General features: G+C 39.4%; 1 protein-coding gene and 1 long non-coding RNA gene across 3 annotated transcripts; one reads left to right on the top strand and one right to left on the bottom strand.

Moving 5' to 3' along the window:
* Positions 1–2,267: 2,267 nt before the first annotated feature.
* On the top strand, positions 2,268–6,660 carry LOC116652973. The gene is made up of 2 exons (XR_004306253.1): positions 2,268–2,760; positions 4,505–6,660. It is a non-coding gene; the product is annotated as an uncharacterized LOC116652973 (long non-coding RNA).
* GDAP1 (ganglioside induced differentiation associated protein 1) lies at positions 4,912–14,377 on the bottom strand. 2 transcript variants are annotated; one of them, XM_015855797.2, is made up of 7 exons: positions 14,130–14,377; positions 13,661–13,853; positions 12,304–12,477; positions 10,937–11,031; positions 10,360–10,474; positions 8,050–8,330; positions 4,912–5,636 (listed from the first exon to the last, which is right to left on the bottom strand). In XM_015855797.2, the coding sequence occupies exons 1-7, from the start codon at positions 14,199–14,201 to the stop codon at positions 5,565–5,567; spliced, it is 1,002 nt and encodes a 333-aa protein (XP_015711283.1). In that variant the 5' UTR covers positions 14,202–14,377; the 3' UTR covers positions 4,912–5,564. The 2 variants fall into 2 exon arrangements, with proteins under 2 accessions (XP_015711283.1, XP_015711282.1); XM_015855796.2 differs by lacking the exon at positions 4,912–5,636 and having other exon boundaries at positions 7,860–8,330; positions 14,130–14,376.
* Between the last annotated feature and the right edge of the window lie 4,841 nt (positions 14,378–19,218).

The raw sequence follows: 19,218 nt of genomic DNA, 5'->3' as shown, positions 1-19,218 counted from the left end.
ATGTTACTGCAAGAAATTTTCAGTGTTGAAGGAAACTGAAGTTATAAATATGCTTATATTTTCCTCATGGAAAGTTAGGAAATACCAAAAGTATCTGTCATATCAATTACAGCTAATGCCAAGTAGCTATTATTACCAAGAACCTTGCTTTAGAGCATATAAAGCTTGATAAATTCCTTACTTTCTTAACCTCAGCGAGCAATTACTTTGAATTAAACCATTTTGGCAGCCAGTCATCACTTTGTCCTCACTCAAAGCACTGTAAATGCAAATTACAGCAGCAGTGATTAATACATAACATTAAATTAATTCTTTCATAAGGAAAAATAAAAATGGACATCTGTCTAAGATTTTGTCTCTTTTCTTCTTTTCAGGGGACTCCAACCTCCCCCAGTTATTTTATTCCCATAGTCAAAGCTAGGACTACACCAGCTCTGGTAAAACTGTGAAAGTAAGGAAGCATTCTGTTCCTGTTTTTTTCTATTCATGACACAAAGAATTAAATATTTTATTATTAGAGTATTAGCCTCATTTACTCCTGTTATGCTCCTTCCTGTTGCCAAATGCCCATCACTGCTGAAGTGCAACATATAATTGTGATATGCTAACATCAGACAATGACTGTTCCTGCTCCAAAATTGCCTGTCAACAAGATGCAACATTATAGGAAGTGTTTGCAGCCAGCAGTAGTCTGGGGGACTGCAGGTTACAGGGCAACCAGCCCAGGTTAGAACCACGCCTGCACAAACAAACACAATATGAAGGGCTGCAGTGTAGCAGGACAAAACTACTTTTGAGGCAAGGTATGCAGTGAGATTAATTTCAAGACATGCAAAACCATAGAATTTATTAATACCTAATAAATCATTAATGGAATTAAGCATGGAAGTTAGCACTGTTTTGGGTTAATGTTTTAAACTCTGGCTGAAATACAAAGCAACTCAGTAAACAGAATCGTCACTTAATGCATCAGTGAGCCATGTAATAATGCTTGTAGAACCCCCAACAGAATGTTCAAATAAACTCTCACACACAATAAGCAGAGACCCTACATGCTTAACAAAAGACTACATCTTGTGATTCCTTCTCTTCCACACTGTTCATGCATTGCAGTGTAGCTTTCTATCATCAAGCACAGTATATTCTTTATTCAAAAAACAAAAGCAGGAAAAAAGCATAAATTTTAGGGTAATCAGCCTGCTAATGCAANTGTTTCGGACTTTCCATAACTATCTTTCCCATTCATTTTCTCTCCTGCACCCATAATACGGGGGTGCCAATTAAGCTGAACCCTGTATTTCAAATCTAATTCTTGCTGAGTAATTCTTGTCTCTTCTCTACAGTCCTTGCTCTGCAGAAAGTTCTCTTGGTGTTTCTTTTATGCAATATGATCTTCTGTAAGAGGCAAAAGACTTTTTGAAGTTCGGAAGACCAAGAAAATATTTCCAGTCTTTCTTCAAGGCAGTTACTCTGAGAAAACAAGGTATCTTTAGTCTTTAAATGATAATATTTGTTTCTTTAAGTAAAGATGTATGAAAGCAATTTTGTAGTTGATCTGACTAGTGCCTTGTCTTCATTGCTCCTGCTCTGAAAAGGCTGACTTGGACTGTCTTGTGAATGTTAAGCAGAAATAATTCAGCCTTATAACACTTAGCCTCACAAAATCCTATGGTCTTTTTTTCCACCTGTGTCTTTAAGAACAAGATATGTTTTCTTCACGAATACACATCTAAGCCTTTCTCCAAAGAAATATAAACACAATATATGAATTATTTCCTTATTCCAGGTCTCAATATGTAGGCCTTTACCAAAGCATTATACTTGGGCTTACAATAGATACAGCTATTAGCAATACAGGTTGAGTAAACACTCATAGATCCTGTCATTCCAAATTAAACAGAGATGTTCAGGACATATTGGGCATCCACCTACCCAACAGTGAGTGATTTCTGAGTTTAAGCATTGCCAGTTGTGTTAGGGTAGAAGTTTAGCTTGCTTCTCCTCCCACATTTCACACAAGACCAGAGGATTGCAATGAATTTCTTACTGCCAGATTTCCACTTCCACACTAAAAACGAACAACTGCAGTCTCAGATGATGTTGCTGCTCTGCTGTTTTTTCAGCCATTTGAGGAAGATTTCCATCTTTCCCTCTATGCAAAAGAATCCTGAGAATTCCTTAGAACAACCAAGAATAGTCATAACCTTTATCTATTAAGCTGCTCTTAACTGGACACAGTTATTTTCACTTCTAATATATGAGTGTGTATATGAGAAAATTTGTTATCTTTTTGTTTGATGAAGTTTCTTTATATCAGTCAAAATTTGCACAACAGAAAAATGAAGCCAGCTATAGCTTCTTGGTTCTATTTCAAAACCAAAGAATAAAAAATTTATGATGCTGTTCTGGAATCAGCCCTAAGCATACATTCTTGGACTTGTTTTAAAAGAATTCTTTATTCCAAAAATAACTCCATATTACAATATTTTTGATTCAGTGCGTGCTGCCCATATTAAGAGTTTAAACAGCTTTCAAAAGCTTAATCTGTGCTTATATCCTTTATTTCAGGAAAGTATTGTGCGGCTTTCATTCTCTCTGTAACAGGTTAATTGGCTCTGTTATAAACTGAAATCTTGGTACTCCCATTTCTGCAACACTGGTCAACTTTGGTTCCTCTTTAACTTGTAATGGCTTCTGCCTTTGTGTTTTGGAGTGGATGAAAGTGTGTACAGCTCATTCAGGCATCATATTTGGACAAAGGTAGCTACTTTTTCCTGTATTGTTTTATAAACTAAATCTTGACTAATACCTTTCTAAGTGCGCTCCTATCCTAGCAGAATGCTCTATCACACCTTTTGCTACACACTCCTCCAAATCTGGATACATTTTATGCTTATAAAACAGTCAGGAACAGGAGCCTACTCTGCATCTTACTGTATAAGGCATGTATTTACAAACGGGGAGCTTTTCATTCTATTTTTGACTTTTATCAACTTCACGTTAAACTGGAGAAAAAGACTTAACTTTGCATGAAGTCAGTGTCTCAACCACTACATGACAGATGTAGTGGTCCTCTCACACCTGGTCTGGCCCCATGAATGATCTATTTTTCTGTTGTGCAGAGGCACCATCTGCTTAAGCACTTTAAAGCAGGCAACCTTTCAGAATAAAGTCCTAAATGAGTCATTTTCAAGATGGCAACAGTTCCTCAATAGGTAGAGCTCTTCCTTCAATCAAAAAGCCTAGAATTCAGCTCTTCACCTGGATGGTCAACTAATGATGCAGTGTTGACATTACCATATGCTGCTATGATGCATTCAAAGGACAGACAGCAGCTGATGTCTTAGTGTGTATTAATAGTGAGAAGGGTAACACTTACCTATGCAGAACTATTTCAGTGATACTAACAGTCAGACTAATTCCTTCTCCATATGGATTCTACAAGGAGAAATATTAATATACATAACTGTCAATTAGCTGTTTTTAGCAGAATAACTATGAGATGGACAAAAAGTGATATTACACAAAATATATACCTAAAGAATCTGAAAGCAAAATGGAATTACGTTATTGTGTATTAGCTAACACAACACGTGTTTATACAACTGTTCATGACTATTTTAAATATGTAGTAACATTAATGCTGATGCAGTACAAAAACGAATACAGCTCAACTCCTTCGTGGTGCAACACATTTAATAACACATTAAGTAAAACACCATGATTATAATTTAGAATGAAAAACTGAAATAGAAATGCTGCTGAAGCACTGTATGAGTGAGTTAATAGTATTGTAAGAACTCTGGCTTCTGGAATTTCCTGCATTTTGAATGCCTGATTTTTTGTCTTGATACTGTACCAAAACTAAAAATTTCCTTTTAAATAAAGGCACAGGGAGGAAAAAAAAGCATGTTTCCTTAGGATTTTTCTACATGCCTTTAATTTCCTCAGCACATCTTATAAATTGCCTAAGCACAACCTTACAACTTTTTGTTTATCATCAGCTAAACAATGAGACAAGTTTATTGAGGAGGTCTCAGTAAAGAATAATCAATCATGTGCCTTAATGCAGAACAGAGCATTCTCTAGTTAGCTAGATCCATTCATTTCCATTTTTACAAATTCATTAGCATTAAGAGCAGGGTTAAGGAGAACCTCCAGCTTTCACTAGATGGAGCAGGGAACACAACCACTGAGGATAAAGAAAAGGTCTATGGTTTAGTGGGAAAATACTGGTATTAACTAGGCAGTTGGACTAGATGATCTTGGAGGTCTTTTTCAACCTTGGTGATTCTGTGATACCTCCTGCTACTCTGGGAATTGGGCATAGCATGCCAATCTGCTCTCTACATTCTAGTAACTCCTTTCTCTGAAATTAATACTGAAAACAACTAAATACATTGTGATATGCAACAGTGGATGTATGACTGTGTAAACTTAGAAAAGTTGTTTATACTCTCCATATTTATCTTTCCATTCACTTCTGTTTTTCTTTTCTGTTTAGATGATAAAAACTCTTCACAACAAGGGCTCCACATGTAATTCCGGTTCATGTTAACATCACGGTCACCTCAAAGCTGGTCCAGAAACCAAACGTGTCATAATATCCTTAAAGTCAAGCTCTGTCAGCTGTCTGATTATAGCAGCTCTGCTGACTTCCTAAACACTGAATGCATATGCAGTCCATGAGTACTATTATTTATTCCTCTGCTTAAGAAGAAAGATCATCTAATGCAGATTGCTTTAATGTAAGACAAAAGCTGTTGTTTGCAGGTACATACAGGTCAATATGTTGATCAGTTTTCAAATATCAAAGGCTTATCTCCTTGAACAGCCTCAGACTACTCATAGCAATATTGTACAATCCTCAAATGTGCTTTGTTTTAATGCAAAAGAATACATAAACCAATCTACACAGTAGTCTCAGAATCTAAGTTTATTTGCTGGTCCCACATATAAAGACATTATATGAAATGTTATCTGATGCATGAGAGCAAATAGTAAGTGAAAATGAGAAGACTCCGTATGCAATATAAACAGTATCAGAGGTACTGAGCAAAGAAAATAAGGCAGGCTGAAAAGAAAACTTACAAAATCCACACAAAACGTACTCTTCACTGAGTCATTTTGAGAATATAATCATGGATAAGCCTTTTGCTGCCACCTGTACAGAAATCACTGTTGCACACTGTATTTCAGGATTGTGAAAGTAAGTAGCCTTAGTTGAACAGAACTTTATTAAAACTAGGGACCCAAACTTTTCTCAGCAAGTTTTATCCGTATTCATTCCTGCAGACAAGTTTAATTGCTATTTAGGGGCATTCACTTTAATCTGAAATATCACTTAAACTTTGTTCTCCGTTAGGCAGTCTTAATTAATCAGTATAGAAGCTACTCACAAGCTAAACTTATAAATACTACAGAACTAGCCTGCAGTAGACCAAAGCAGTTGTTTCAAGGCTCTTGAGATTACTAGTTTCATGAGTGTGCTCACATCATCCGTCATCTGTCTTACACTGAGATCATCAGCTTGTTCATGAAATCTTCATGGTTTCCTGTACATCTCAGAGGCATGCCCTGGAGGACCACTGACACCTGGTGGACAATTCAGTCCTTCCCAGCAACACCGACAGATCCTGGAAAGCAATGAGCACTAGCTGATGGGCAGCAATCAAGCTTGGGGGGAAGTAAAACTGCACAGATTCATCAATAATTAGCCCATATTTCAGCACACAGGGCTGCTAGTATAAACTAGCACAATCCTGGAAATGTGTGTTCTTAAATAGAACTTACACACGTAAAAAAGAAAAAAGGGGGAAAAAAATCAAATCTAAATCTACCCTACAGGGAGCTGTCATAAATATTGAATATTACTGTGACTTGATCAGAGTGTACAGATGGCCAGCCATAAGTACATGCCAGGGAAGCATTAAGTTACAAGGTCTACCTTGTGTTTGTTAACTATGTGGAATTTGTTGGTTACACTTTAAATGTAGACAAACAGCAAATACACAAACGTGAAACCCTGTTAAAGCTGTCGGAACATCAACAGTATTGTTGGGTTAAAGTTTAAGTAAAGTAAATCTTTTTGGTGCTCCAAAGTAATTGGGAGTCCACAACCATCAGTGTCAGATATACAATGTACTTAGACCTGTTAGCACTGATTGAGCACCACAATTTACTCTTTGCTTGCTACAATTATCTACAGCTTGTAGATATTCTGAGGTTTTCTAACATCCAGAAAGAACACAGAAAACTTACTAAACAGCTGTAAGAATTCTCAGCAATTCCTCACTGCTTTCTCTCTGCAAAATGATTCAAAGTCTACCTCCAGGTAGATGGGCATTTCTATCTGTTAATAATTACTGAGCAATGGAAAATTATTGGTGTTTTTCTACACCTTCCCTACAAGATTGTAGCTTTGCAAAAAAATCTGCATCTATTCCCAAACCAATCTATATTTTTCGCTTATCAACAATATGATAACTCTCTATAAGTAAAAAGGTAAAAACCTTCAAATAAATTACCCAACCAGACTATCTTAAATTGTTTTTACAAAATGCATTGTTGTGCATACATTATCTAGTTGGCTGTGGAACACTGAGGGCAAACATTTCCTAGGGGCTCATGCAAATGCTAACATGGCTAAGTCACGTGCAACAAAATCCAGCCAGTGCTCAAAGGGGGAACAAGAGGGTGAATGTGGGACACTAATATGGAAAAAACTGTATCAAGCCACCACAAGAGCAAGACAGAAGGTGGGGATAGGAATGAAAGTAGGATATGTGCTCTGGGATAGTTTGGCATGACTCAGCCAGGCCTTGTAGCTGAGCCAGGTATCTGACTGGCACTAAGGCTGCCCAAAAGACACTGAGTATTGAGCAAGTTATCAAGTTTTTCACTCTCATCTGTGTACCAAGAGAAGTCCTGAATCTGCTGACTACTGATGCCTCTAAAGAATTTCACTCAAGTGGCCCACAAAGCATAGATATTTATATGCCATTCAGGTCTCTTCCTGCATTACCGGAAGAGCAACATACTGGGGGAAAAGTGGCTCTAAAAGGCTGCTTGATAATACATTCTTAAAGATCCAATTGCAAATCAGTAGACATTCATCAGTACAGAGATATACAACTTATACATGAAAGGCACAGAGCCTATGTAGCACTCAAATCCTACTCTGAGCATTTAAACTAAGTCTTCAGTATTTTAACAATGCTGGTTTCTGCACAGTAATGTGTTTTACCCACAGTGAAAAGCTGTCACATTTCTGCAGATACTAAATACATTATAATCAGGTCAGCTACTGGGTAGAGGAGATAGAAACACTAACCACTTCTACAAAATACTATTTCAGCCCTTTTACCTCCAGAGCTGAAAAGAAAGTATCTTCCTTCCAGAACCTAAAGGAAGCCTACAATCAAGAGGGGAGCCAACTCTTTGAAAGGGTAGACAACAGCAGGACAAGGGGACGTGGTTTTAAGTTGAAGGAGGGAAGATTTAGGTTGGATATCAGAGGCAAGTTCTTTACTATGAGAGTGGTGAGGTCCTGGAACTGGCTGCACAGAGAGGCTGTGGATGGAGGTGTTCAAGGTCAAGTTAGATGGAGCCCTAGGCAGCCTGGTCCAATATTAAATGTGGAGGTTGGTGGCCCTGCCTTCTGCAAGGGGGTTGGAGCTTGATGATCCTTGAGGTCCCTTCCAACCCAAAACATTCTATGATTCTATGACGATTCTCTCCCCTGTTGCCCTCCTTCCCCCCACACGCGTATTTTCTGCAAATATATCAGCAATATATTGTCAATCCAATTATACAACTGCAGGGGATGATTACTGTGACAAAGTTCTAATTCACAAACATAACCTTTCTTATATGCTTGTATTTTATTGAGTATAGTTTACTGGGGGAGTAGAGATGGCCTCTACTTATCACTAAGGGCAAACAGATCTAAAAATAATTTTGTCTGGTTCTAATTGATAACACCATACTGGCAAATCTCTTCCGAAGAAACACTAAAGCAAAATAAGCCATTCCCGCTAGCATGCTGACCATCACGGTGGTGCCAAGAACTCTGGGCGCTCTCTTCTTGGCCACTCGAAATGCAGTTGGCAGAACTGCTGAGATCAATATATTGTTGACGTGTCCTAAAACTTTGTGAAATGCTTTCCTCTTCAGGACACGCTCATAATATGCTTCCAAGTTCGGCCGTTTTCCGTTTCCCCAGTTTCTTCTTGCTAATCCAAGAAATTTCAACCGATGCAACGTGACAGCAAGCGATACATCTGCCAAACTGAAGAATTCACCACAGAGCCAAGGCTGACTTCCATCTTCTAATCAGAGATAAAACATAAATAATTAAGAGCTGAAGAAGTACAAATACATGTAGAAACCTGCATAGGCTAGTTCAGTGCTACTTCAAAACGCTAGCAAACAACACCAACACTGCAGCTATGCTGAGATCTGAACGTTTTACCAATCCATATTGATCATACCCTCTCTCCATTGTTCACAAAATCACCTAAATTCTTAGGTTCAGCAGCCTAGCCTACATTTGTAAAAAAAGAACCACATTTCAGGTTCAGAAATTAAAACCAACAGCAAATGTATTTTCCTTGAGTACGTTTCTCAGATCTGAATTAAACAGGAGCAGAAAAGGAGGAAGGCTGTCGAGCTTTTGCTGAAAAGCTACTATTTGCCTTCAGAATTTATCATCTTGTCTGAATTGAAATACCTCTATGGTAGTTCATTCAATAGCTTCTAGCTTGCTGAAGATTTTCAAGTCAAAAAGAAGCAAATTAGATGACTAATGTACACCAAACACACCAGCTCTACATGAAGAGAATTTCTGCTACCCGTCCTTCTTTTGTGCCTCTTAGACCCAAAACCATCAAGATGTTTCAGAAATGATGGACATTCACACTCAAAAAGGACTATGCTATTCCCTCCTTATCTGCAACTTTTCATAGTTTTTCCCACAAAGAAGACATGCAAAAACACTGGCATGAATGTTCAGCAGCACCACTGCAGAAAAAGTGAAATTCTGCAATATCTCTTTGAAGTTAATTGCCATCTGAGGGAAGCACCCCACAACACAGGACACCATTGGTCCACTTCAACCAGCTATACAGGTCTGGAAGAATGCTAAGTTATTTCTGTATTGCTGAAAGGCTATTTGGGAATTAACCCAGTGCATTACGATGACAGAAAGGAAGATCAAAGAAGGTAACCTATGTGAAAGCCTCTGTCTGCAGTGGCAGCAGCAATGAGGGATCTGAGCAGTAAGAGAAGCAGATGCTCAGAGATCAGCCAGCAACTGATAAAAACACTGTTCACAAGCTCCCAAACTGTCAATACCTCAGACAAAACTAAAACAGGCATTTAATAGTCATATGTTTTATTAAATCCTACAAGGTCTGCCAGTTTTCATAAGCTCATCAATATGATACAAGTCGACTCATTGGAAAGCCTGTGCAGCATAAAAAGTAAAGGGCTGCTGGGAATGGCGACAGACTATTGGCTGAACAGGTTTCTACCACCCTGTGTGAGCTAAACCAATATTTGAAACTCTTTCACTGTTGATTCAGTAGAAAAGTTAACCTAGATTTTCAACTGCTTTTTCAAATCTACTGTCTTAATGATAACTCATAATTATTACAACAGCTATTTACAGAGCCAGATGCACTATTATTGACCTGAGTAGATGCAGGTGATATTGACTGATGCTTCATGCAGTTCCCAGTGAAGTCAGAGGAAGAATTTTTATTAGCATTAGTGGGAGTTGGACCAGAATCTCAATAAGATGACTATTCCCATTCAAACAAAATTCAGCTTTCATTTAGGCAGATGGCAGGTATACACTTTCAAGGTTTTCAAGAGAGCAGGACTGTGCAATGATTAAACCACTTATACAAATTGCTAATTCTGAACATGCTACAAATACTAGCACCCTCTGTCCTTATGGTATTTAAATGAGATCCCAATTTTAAATAAACCGCTTTTACCATTAAAGTCAGGAGCATTATTGTAAACTGAGTCCTTCAACTACAACATCAAGAATAACATTCTGTAATTACAGCTATTCTTGTTTTGTTTATAAGATACTGCAAAATTGTGCAGGTAATTATACTCACAGTACACTGAAAATGTGATCAGGCACTAAGACTTTCACTCACTGACAGCAGCAGCAAACTGAACAAGTATTTTAAACGGTATTGATGTGTTCTGTGAAGTCAGATCAGTGTATGCTAAAAGTATTGCTTTGGATGCATTTAAAACAGACCCATAATGGTGCTGTCAGCCACTTTACTCAGTCACCCCAAGCACAAGCATGAACAGGTTTTAGCAAAAATAATTCCTTACCTGGCGTTTCCTCATTTCGACGCTGCAACTCAGTCTCAACCTGATCCAAAACTTTCTCCAGTTCATCCAGTATTTTCTTTAGGTATTTTATATTATCATGATCCAGCAATTTAGACTAAACATACGTACATGTTAGTTTCTTAATGGATAGAGTTCATACTTTTGTAAGATAAATTTCTACTTAACATACTACAGTACTTATTCATAAAATGTGACTCTTTTACCCACATAACTTTTGGATACTCCTAACAATTCAGATAGCAAAAGAAGTTACATTATAGATGTTAGATGGCACAGTTTGCCTCGTCCTCTAGGGTGCTCAACATCCCAACACCAACACTGATATCTACTTACCCATGAAGTCAGTGGAACCAGTCCAACACTTCAGCACACACTTGAAGCGTGTAGCTGATTTGGGGGATAGACTGCTTCACGCCTTTTAGGTTTAAACCATTGCATGACTATACTGGTAATGACAGGTGAAACAAATGTTTATGTAATGACAGAAAAAATCTGACACCAACAAGCTGATAATGAAGGGCATACAAAACATTTTGAATACAAAATGTTTTCTTACTTTAAGGCGCTTCTGTTTTGCTATGTAGGCATCTTGAAGGTCTGGATTTTCTTCTGCAAGCTTTTTCAACTCTGATTCTGTATTACTTATTTGACCTGATATAAAATAAAAATAAATTGAAAAGGAATAACATAAGCTATCCAAATCCACTCCAATTCACAGGAATTTATTAGTAGTTTGTGTAAAAATACCACACCAAAGAAATGAGAAGTAGTACTTCAATGATGGTAGACAGTATCATCTTCTATGATATTACATATTAGGCATAGCAGCGATTGCCAGTTGTCTGGACTGGCTGCTAAAGTGAGCCTAAGCAAGCACTATCTGTTTCAGTATGATCCGATACGAAATATAATTTGAAGCAAAAGGTAGAGTTCACAAATAGTACAAGCCAAGTTTCTTATAGAGAAAGCTACAAGTCTGAAAACAGTTCTGAAAAATTAAACTGAAGTCATGATCATTAATCAGATGCACAAGGAGATTCCTCATGAAACTCTGTGGCTTAAAGGAACAATGGAGCCCTTGAAAATACATACAATATTAAAATACAAATAAAGCATTAAATACTATAATTGATACCAAAGGGAACACAATACAAAGTCTAGTTCAGGTATCCAGATCCAAGAAGAGAAGAAAAAAGAGCTGTGAGAACTGAAAGACTATTTGCTGTGAGTTTAAATTAAGCACATCTGAAAACTACTGAGTTTGAAACCAGGTTCATGTAGGGAGGCTCTCTGATACACAGGGAAATGAGCTACATAACCTGCAGTTATCTCCTCCAATACATTTTTCTTTACATTTACATTTTCTTTACATGATCCTTTAATACATTTTTCCACGGGAAAAGAGTATGTGTAGAAAAGTCCTCCAGGTAAAATATTGACTAGAGGGAAACCATGGAATATTTTACTATTGATTCTATTAGATCCCTGCTTCATCCTTTATCCTGATTCTATATTGCTGTGTTATTTGCACACGGGTTTAAATTGAGCTTTAATGATTTCCATTTGTCAGATGAACATAGGCTACTTACTTCCGGTGCTGTTCCCTGGAAACTTCTTTGTAAGTATGAACAAGATCAGAAATTAAGTATTTACAGCTGTCATAGATGTCATTTTGTTTTGTGTGGCATATTTTCCATCATCAGGAAAATTAACTCTATGGACATCTCAAAAGTGACACCTCCTCATTCCCATTTTCAAATCCTAACAGACTACAAAACGAAAAGTATAAACAAAAATTATTGAGTACTGAAACTAAAATCAGAAACGTGCTCAATGTATCCTGCTTAAGACACACTAAAGACACAAGCCGAACACAATCCAACATCTTATGTTATATGCACTCAGATTTATAACAGTACGTACTACGGATTCTGCTTGTAGCATAGGCTGGAATCATGGAGTCCACAGTTAACTCAGGGTGCAGAATGCAGCCATGCGTGTAGGCGTCCATAGGCAAGGAGTCTAAAAGCTCTCTGTAGTGTTGCACCCTCGGATAATACATGCTCCCTTCTTCCGGCATTAGTTTTGGCACTTCTTCTGCAATACAAAATTAAAGTTAAAAACAGAAGAACCACATGACTGATAAGAACAGTATTTCCAAAGTTACCTCAGTTAGTACAGCTACCACGAATGACACAGCCATTGAGAGCTTTGCTATTCCCCACTCTTACTCAATACTTTGGCAAAATACACACACGTATGCTTTGGTTATTTGAATAATCCCATTTGAGTGCAGCATTCTACACAGGTAAATAATTAAGAGGCCTTCAAATCATCAAAGCTGATTTGACCTCTGCAGTACTTCTAGGGACAGGTGATAATGGCAAACAACTCTTCCACACTCTGACAACAGAGGTTCTGATAAGCTACTGTACCTGAAACCCTACTACAGCTGCAGTGCTGTGAAAACTGAACATTGCCTTACAGAAATCCTATCCATAGCATCATTCCTGCACACAACACAGAGTTTTACCCTGCCCTCAATCTATCCACGCTTTGCCTAATTTGGCCAAAATACCAGTATGAACTGCCCATCATGTGAAGTTTTCTCCACAGCAGAACCATCAAATCCCTGAAACACAAAAAAATGCTCCCTTCTTCCAATCTAAAAGAAAGCTATGCATTTTCTTCAAAATTGAGAAAGGCTATTTTCCAGTAACACAGACATAAGCAATGTCAAAAGCAACCATATGCAAGTATTTTCTTCCTACTTTTTACCTCTTCACTCCATTTTTGTCTCCAAAAATAACCAATGTGTTCTACTTCCTTTTTTATCCCCACAGTTATTCTGGAACTAACCCGCAATGTACATTATTGTACATTATTCTTTCTTTCTTGCAGAAAAGTAGGATCTGTCTGACAATGGCAGTTGTGCAGTTCTGTTGTATACAGCCTGTTCTGCAGCAGCCTCGGAGCAGAACTAGCACAGCACAGTGCTGTCATTTTTCTACTCCACGCAACCAGAATGGGTAAGAAAGACAGAGCATGTTTATTTACAGCTCCTCATGAACGCACTGGAAGATGGGACTAGATCACATCAAAGGAAGGCATTTTGTTCCATACCACCCAGCACCAGCACAGAATGTTTATTTGCAGGATTATAAAGATTTTGCCATAAAGAGCAGAACGATCACAAAGTGACACAGATCCAGCTCTAACACTGCTGCGTGATACTTGTATATGTGAGACAGACAACAGATTGAAATGCCTATATGATTACCATCTACAAACGTTGCTTCGAGATAATCAATGATCTGCGTTGCCTCACAAATAATATTTTCCCCATGAATGAGGACAGGTACTTCTCCAGACGCATTTAAGCGCATAAACCACGGCTCGTTGTGTTCACTCAGGGGCAGATTTACATCGTGTTCTTCACACGTTAGAGCTTTCTCAGCAATGGCTAGGCGCACCTGGAAAGACACGACCAGATTTAGCAGATATAATGCATTGCATACAGCCCAGCTCCACCCGGCAGGCCGGCTCCGGTTCTGTTTGCCATGCCCCACACTCTGCCCTGCTCGTCCCCAGCGTGATGCACGGACACTCCCTGCAGACCCGCACCCAGCCCGGGGCCTGCAGGCCGTGCCCGCCGCGGAGCCGCCCTTCAGGCGAAGCGGCTCGCCCCCGCCCTCCCCATCGCCGAGGCAGCCCCGAGTCCTCCCCCGTCCTTCCCCCTCCGCCCTCACCTTCTGCGAGGAGAAGGACTGCGTCCAGTGGTACAGCACCAGCGGTGCTGCCGCCCCGCCGGGCCCCGCCATACCCGCCCGCTGCTCCGTTGAAGGTGGGGCGGCCTGCCTAGATACAGCGCGGAGATGCTGGGAACGAGGGGGCTGGCGGAGGGACAGCCCTGCCTACGGGGAAACCGGCCGTAAAACCGGCTGCGGCGTTCCCTGGGGTGGTGCGGAAAGATGGATGCGCAGGTGGAAAGGTCACATGGCCTCTCAAAAAAAAATCGTGGGGGGGTTAGGGGGGCTGTTCTTAAGCAGGGATTTCGATGGTGGATTCCAGGGTTAAAATGTTCCGTTGCCAAATGTCCCTCATTTACAGCCACAGAAATAAAGATATAGATGTGAAATAATACACGTTGCTTTTGCTTCCAGCTGTGTCCTATCAGTCTCAAGAGAGAAGGCTGCTACATTACTATTCCGCAGTGAGGGGAGAAGGGGTTGTATGTGAAGTCTTGGGTAGCACTTGATGAAAAAAACCTGAATAGCTTCCATCATCAGAAAGTGCCACACCGGCACACTCAGTGCGGAGATGCAGTTGCAGATCACACCTCAGGGAGTAGGCCCAGACGTGCAGGCAGGTTGCACTGCTCTCTGGCTGCCATCAGCCCCCTGACATGAACCATTTCTGTACACCAGGTGATGACCTGAATGAGCTACACCCCAACACTGAGTACAGCCAGAGCCTGAGGGCCCCTCACACCAGCTGTTCCTGTATGCCAAGTGATGAGCTGCCTGAGCACCATGTTCAGAGCTACATCCCAATGCTGAGCACATTCAGTTTTGTGGGAAAATCTGACTAATAAATAAGCAAGGAAATTAATTTAAATCCACTGAAAGAGGCAACAAGTCTTATAAAAGTTAAAAGGGATGAGCATACAAAGGTTTAGAGGCCTACATTTGAAGAAAGTGAGGCCTATAATTAAGGTTACATCAACTGCATGTAAGCAGTCTGCAATCAAATTATGACATTTTACAAATTGTTTTCTTAATTAACATTAGAAACAAACACGAGCCTCTAATTTTTTGTAAGTAATATGACTGTAGTAGATGACATGCCCATGTGTGTACCAAAATCCCCCGCCATAAGAAAGCTTAGATTAGTAAGTACTGAATCTCTTTAATTAAATATATTACAAATACTTAAATGCTTTACATTTCCAAATAAATAGTACTTAAGACAATATGAATTCATAAGGAAGTATGCAAAAGCAAATAATAATGATGTTTTCATTTTATTCATAAAGTGTTTCTCACTGGGCTCTCACACCCTAACATTTTAAAGCTATATGCTGTGTGTATTTCACAACCAGCACCAACACGGGGATCTGCAATCTCCCCACAGTACTGACTGTATTTCTGATGACACAAGGTCTCTCTTAGAATATTTATGCATCACCTTTTTTTGCTGGAGAATCCACTGGAGGGGGATAAAAAATATGTTTTTATCGCTTGGGCATATTTGAAAAAGAATCCAAGAAGAGTAAATTGTTCACTTTGCACGTACATCCATGTTGTAACACAGTATCACAGAATTGTAGGGGTTGGAAGGGACCTCTAGAGATCATCGAGTCCAACCCCCCTGCCCCCTACACCACGTCACACAGGTAGGCGTCCAGGCGGGTCTTGAATATCTCCAGAGAAGGAGACTCCACCACCTCCCTGGGCAGCCTGTTCCAGCACTCTGTCACCCTCACTGTAAAGAAGTTCTTCCGCACATTTGTGCGGAACTTCCTGTGCTGTACTTTTATCCCATTACCCCTAGTCCTATCCCCACGCACTACTGAAAAGAGACCAGCCTCACCACTATGGCTCCCACACCTCAGGTATTTATAAACCTGGATCAAGTCCCCTCTCAGCCTTCTTTTCTCAAGGCTAAACAGACCCAGTTCCCTAAGTCTCTCCTCATAGGGGAGATGCTCCAGGCCCTTCACCATCTTAGTGGCCCTCCGCTGGACTCTTTCAAAGAGATCCCTGTCTTTTTTGTACTGGGGAGCCCAGAACTGGACACAGTATTCCAGATGAGGCCTCACCAGGGCAGAGTAGAGGGGTAGGACCACCTCCTTCGACCTGCTGGAAGTAAGGAAGAAAGGAACAGGGAAAGCAGTATTTCCTACTTCTGACCTGCCCTGTCACAGACCACCTGCAAACATATTCAGGTATTTCTTATTCCTCAAATCTACTCATCAGTATTGCTACAGAATACTGCCACACTATCCATACAGAATGAAGCCTTCAGCTGAGGAACAAGGAGGTCCAGCATTGCTGGTGAAGGTGGTGTCAGAGCGGGGTTTATGCCACAGGCTGCTGGCAGACAGTAGGCACTCACCCCACAGCCAGGAGTGTCCATGGCAGAGCTCTCACCTCCCCACAGCTTTGCACGAAGCTGTTAGCAGAACTGACCACACGAGGCCTCCCTCGTCTACGAATAGGAGGCAAAGCAACTTCTCCCTGCCAGAGATGAAGAGACGCAGCTGATTCTTTTCACTTCTGAATGAACACCTGTCTACCCATGTGTGTTTTCTGACATATGGTTTGACAAATGGGTTTTCTTACCATACTGATAACTGCTCTCTTTCTCTATATGTCCTCTCTTGGGGCTTTTTTAGTATTTTGAATTTATATAAGCATATATATATAAAATATGTATATGTAGTATTTATATGCACCTCTATAATGTTTTTCATGCCCATATTTGTACATTGTGAAAATAACATTTGCAGATACTACAAATAGATAAGCAGTATCAAAATCAACTTACTACACAATTAGCAGATGTATACATTAGGTCAAGATTTCTTCCTTACTTCAGCACTCCCTCGTATTGTCAGGAAACAACTAGGCCAGATCTGCCTTAGAAGTGATTGGTACAAGTAAAAAATGATCAGTTCTTTCTATGTATTCAAAATTAAGTTTGATTAGTCTGAAGGAAAAAGAATCACATGCTTTTTTTCTATGCAGAGCCATTATATGAGAAAAGCAGCTGGAATCTGCATATCCATTGTTAGAAGAATCATGGATTCAGTTCCAGGTGCAGAACTGGCAAGGCGGACAATGGTGCAAGAGTTAATAACAGTTGGGAGAATAAGACAGATTCTATTCTGGACCTTCTATCATCAATATTTATTGGCTAAATCCCAGTTGCAGACTCTGCATTACAGGCGATGACGTGAGTCAAAAAGAGCATAGCACTGAATTCAGATACACAGGTGAGATTTAATATTGACACAAGAACTCTCTTTAAAAATTTAATATGACTGATGACTGACTTTTATGTGATGTCTAATATGACTGATGAATTAGACATGCAACTATTTAGAAACAGTGAGAACACAGAGCAAAGATAAATCTTGACAGCCACAGTTCAAATGTCCATGCCCTAATGCAAGTATGTGTAAAAGGGACGAGATATGTGGGTAGGAATGGTGGCAGCCTAAATAATTCTTGTTAGTTAATGCATATTCTTAAGAAGTATTACTGAGTTGCAATTTTACATCCATCAAATCCAGCAATCAACAGAATTCAGTTACGCATTCTGAAAGTTACTTGCTATATCCTACTAGGTTTTCTTCGGGGATTTCACAATATTCTGATGAGTTTCTGAACGGAGTTTCTGAAAACTACACTTCAGAAATACTGCTTAATAATTATTTTTTAATAAAATTACTCTATTTCTAAGCTATTAGGAACAGTTCTGCAAATTCATTCACTGAATGAAGCATTCAATCACTGAATAGCCTTTCAGAAATGGAAAGGACCTTAAAGATCATCTAGTTCCAATCCCCCTGCCACTGGCAGGGTAACTTCATGTGCTCAGCCTTCCTTGAACCAACTTAAACGTGATTACTTGCATTAGTAGAAACTCTGTTTAAAAGTTCTCCTGTGCACTCTACCTTTGTATGTAGCATCCGGGTGTTGATTTATATCCTGCTTGTAATCTAACAGCGATGACAGTTTGCTGAGCAAAGACTGTCATCATGATGAAACAGCACTACCAAGCACACTAGGTTTTGGCTGCCTGAAAATAAAATACAAAAAAAATCACATACTAACACGGCACAAAAAATTAATGGAAAAAATAATAATAATATCTTAGAGCTATTGCCTGCAGCCAAAGCCAGAGCACTCAGTTTTGAACTAGTAAAATAGATTATTTAGATGCTGAAACAAGGATCACCAAAGTGATTTATACTGATTTCAGTGGGTCTTAGGCCAGTTCAAATTCTAATGCAATCGCAGTGTAACTAGGATGACAAACAGACACGGCCTTAAAGAAATATGAGGGCTCTGGAACAGGCTCCAAGTTTCAGCATCTTCAAAAATCTCTACAAACAGTTTGTTACATGTTTTATTGAAAATATGGTCAAAACTGTCAATTTACCTTATAGAATGAGCTTAAGCAAAACATTTGATCTTTTTTTTTTCAACCAACTGTTCACAAACATATTTTTAAAGTACTTTAAAGGGTTATCTTGAACATCCAAACATTAGATTGAGAAATAGAAAAGCAGCTGCCAATAAGGAAGAGCCATTCCTCATAACAAAACTAATCATTAAAACAACACAAAAACACCTTTACATATTTCCTTTAAATGAGGAAATTCTTCTTTCTTCAGCCTTAATTCTTGCTGTTTCTTCATTACCTTTGAGCAAGCCTGGACTGAAAAATATACAGTAACAGGCAAAATATTTCTGTTGGCAGCCTTGAAACCACACTTTGAGAGATTTCAGACATCCCTGATAGATGAAAAAGTGCTTTTAACAGCTTAGGACACCCTCTGCTCTGGAGCGAACTTTACCAATGCAGGAAACAAGGACAGAGGCTGTTCTGCACTAAGCCAGAGCCTCCCTGCGTCACCCACCCAGCAGGAAAACCACAGGGGTTGGCAGGGCAAGGCCATACAGAATTCTCCCCTAGAGACAGGAGCCATAAACACGGACATAATATTTTGCCTTCCAGAGCAACACTTTGATTTTTATTCCAAATCACATAAATTATGCACCAGCACTGCAGTGTCTTTTCACAATTGTAGTACAAAAGAGACAACAG

Source organism: Coturnix japonica, chromosome 2 (genome assembly GCF_001577835.2).
Source record: "Coturnix japonica isolate 7356 chromosome 2, Coturnix japonica 2.1, whole genome shotgun sequence".
In the NCBI taxonomy this organism is placed as follows: Eukaryota; Metazoa; Chordata; class Aves; order Galliformes; family Phasianidae; genus Coturnix; species Coturnix japonica.
This window is presented reverse-complemented; position numbering and strand designations above follow the sequence as displayed.

What these genes read in the sequence shown, in the direction of transcription:
- GDAP1 (XM_015855796.2), bottom strand. Translation starts at nt 14,201, where the DNA reads ATGGCGGGGCCCGGCGGGGCGGCAGCACCGCTGGTGCTGTACCACTGG. An exon ending in TGCTACAAGCAGAATCCGTA is followed by an intron (nt 11,032 to 12,303) that starts GTACGTACTGTT and finishes ATTTTATATCAG; the next exon opens with GTCAAATAAGTAATACAGAA. An exon ending in CAAAACAGAAGCGCCTTAAA is followed by an intron (nt 10,475 to 10,936) that starts GTAAGAAAACAT and finishes ACGTATGTTTAG; the next exon opens with TCTAAATTGCTGGATCATGA.